The 1,752-nt window shown below is 40.4% G+C and overlaps 1 protein-coding gene across 1 annotated transcript in view; it reads right to left on the minus strand.

Annotated features, from left to right (window-relative positions):
• Positions 1–306: 306 nt before the first annotated feature.
• HTRA1 (HtrA serine peptidase 1) overlaps positions 307–1,752 on the minus strand; it is a gene marked incomplete at its 5' end in the record, with an annotated part of 34,248 nt that continues 32,802 nt past the window's right edge. Inside the window, one exon of the mRNA XM_010013465.1 lies at positions 307–1,029. Coding sequence (XP_010011767.1) covers positions 861–1,029 — 169 coding nt within the window. The remainder of the gene's footprint in view (positions 1,030–1,752) is intronic.

Below are 1,752 nucleotides of genomic sequence, written 5' to 3' on the forward strand. Positions count from 1 at the left end.
ACAGTAGGATGATTTCTATAGAGAGGAAACATTTTAGGCATTGGTGAAGTAGTAATTAAAACAATAAGGAAAATGTATTAGCAGCTGGAAGACAGGCAATCAGCAATAGCTAATATGACAAATTCGAGACAGCCATGGTAGGAAAAGCAGATGCACAAGAGCACAAATACAAGCACATAGTGAAAAATAAGTGTTTTGGTTTATGATGATAGAAAGGAGACCACCAGGACGTTCTTTTCCAGGCAGATGTGCTGTTCAAAGGAAAACAGTCCCCAATGAGAAGGAAAACGAACCACTCACAAGAAGTTCTGTTGAATTCTTTTAATAACACTAAGAAAATATCATAGTATTAAAGTCCTGCATGGGATCCTCAAAAGGTTATTTCAGTTGGGATTTCTTCGTGTTTATAAACCAAACTTCATTATTTTTTCCCCAATTGTGTTTTCAACCAACTACTCCTTTACAATGGCATTTCCAGTTAAAACACAGCTAACCTATAAATACCTGAATACCACACCACACATTGTGTGCGTGGGTTTTGTTTAAATCTGAGCGGAAATAACAGTAAATCTATCCAACACAGGGAAGCAAACGTCGATCTGTTAAGCGGGAAATGTAACAGCCAGCAAAGAATACATTGCATACATAATACAGAAGGAAAAAATTATCATCTGGAGTATGTGAAATTACACTGATTTTTGCACCTTAAACCTATTAGAAGTTACTCTGTTGGCCAATACTAATCCACTGAAGAAGCAGAATGTTGGTCAGAAGTCTAACGTTTCCTGTACCAGCACAGAGAGAATATAAGCAGTCCAATGCTGTTAAAAGAAAACATGAAATCCAGCTCATGTTTCTGGTTAGGGATCGATTTCTTCAGGAACTACTGTTAACATAACATCTTCGTTGCCCCTGCGTACGACCATGTTCAACGTACTGTCCTTTTTAATGATGTCACTGACATCACTGGCTGAGCTTATCGACTGTCCATTGATGCTTATAATCACATCGTTGTCCTTCAGGCCACCACTGAAAACAAAAGCAGCAATGTGTTATTCCAATTGCCATCTCATTGTCTTCATAATAGTGCTTAAAACCCCAGGATTGCTGGATTTTTCCTATTTCCCACCCAAGGGCAGTTGCAGAGGGACACAGCAGGCAAGCAAAAAGCAATAGGAATTTATGAAGTGGTGGAGATTACAACACAATGCAGAAACCTCAAGAATCAGATGGAGGTACAAGGTTGACAAATTCCATATTTCACTGTCTTTAAGGGAATTCACTATTGCAAACAGTGCAATAATTCTGCAATAAGAATCCGAGATGATGATTTGGTACAGGAGATAGAGGCATATTTCTCTTCTAAAATAATTGTGACCAGGGACTCAAAGGGGAAATTTCCCAAGCTTATTCATGTATACACAGCAAATCAATTTGAGTGGCACTATGCGTTAACACATGGGGAATTTCAGTCCTGAATCCATGCTGTTCTCCATGCATTCATAAATAACTTACTGGCAGCCAAACCACCTGAAACTTTGTGTTTTAAACATGAGCAGGATAACACTGAAGTGATCTAGCCCAGTCACCAAAAAGCATGTGTGTCCTTCCTCTTGCCTGTCCATAGCCGTAAGGAAGGGAGCTTAAAGCTCATCCAGCTCCAAGCCCCTGCCACGGGCAGGGACACCATCCACTAGAGCAGGTTGCTCCAAGCCCCTGTGTCCAACCTGGCCTTGAACACTGCCAGGGATG

This window comes from Nestor notabilis, unplaced genomic scaffold (assembly GCF_000696875.1).
Source record: "Nestor notabilis isolate BGI_N333 unplaced genomic scaffold, ASM69687v1 scaffold20794, whole genome shotgun sequence".
NCBI classification, from domain to species: domain Eukaryota; kingdom Metazoa; phylum Chordata; class Aves; order Psittaciformes; family Psittacidae; genus Nestor; species Nestor notabilis.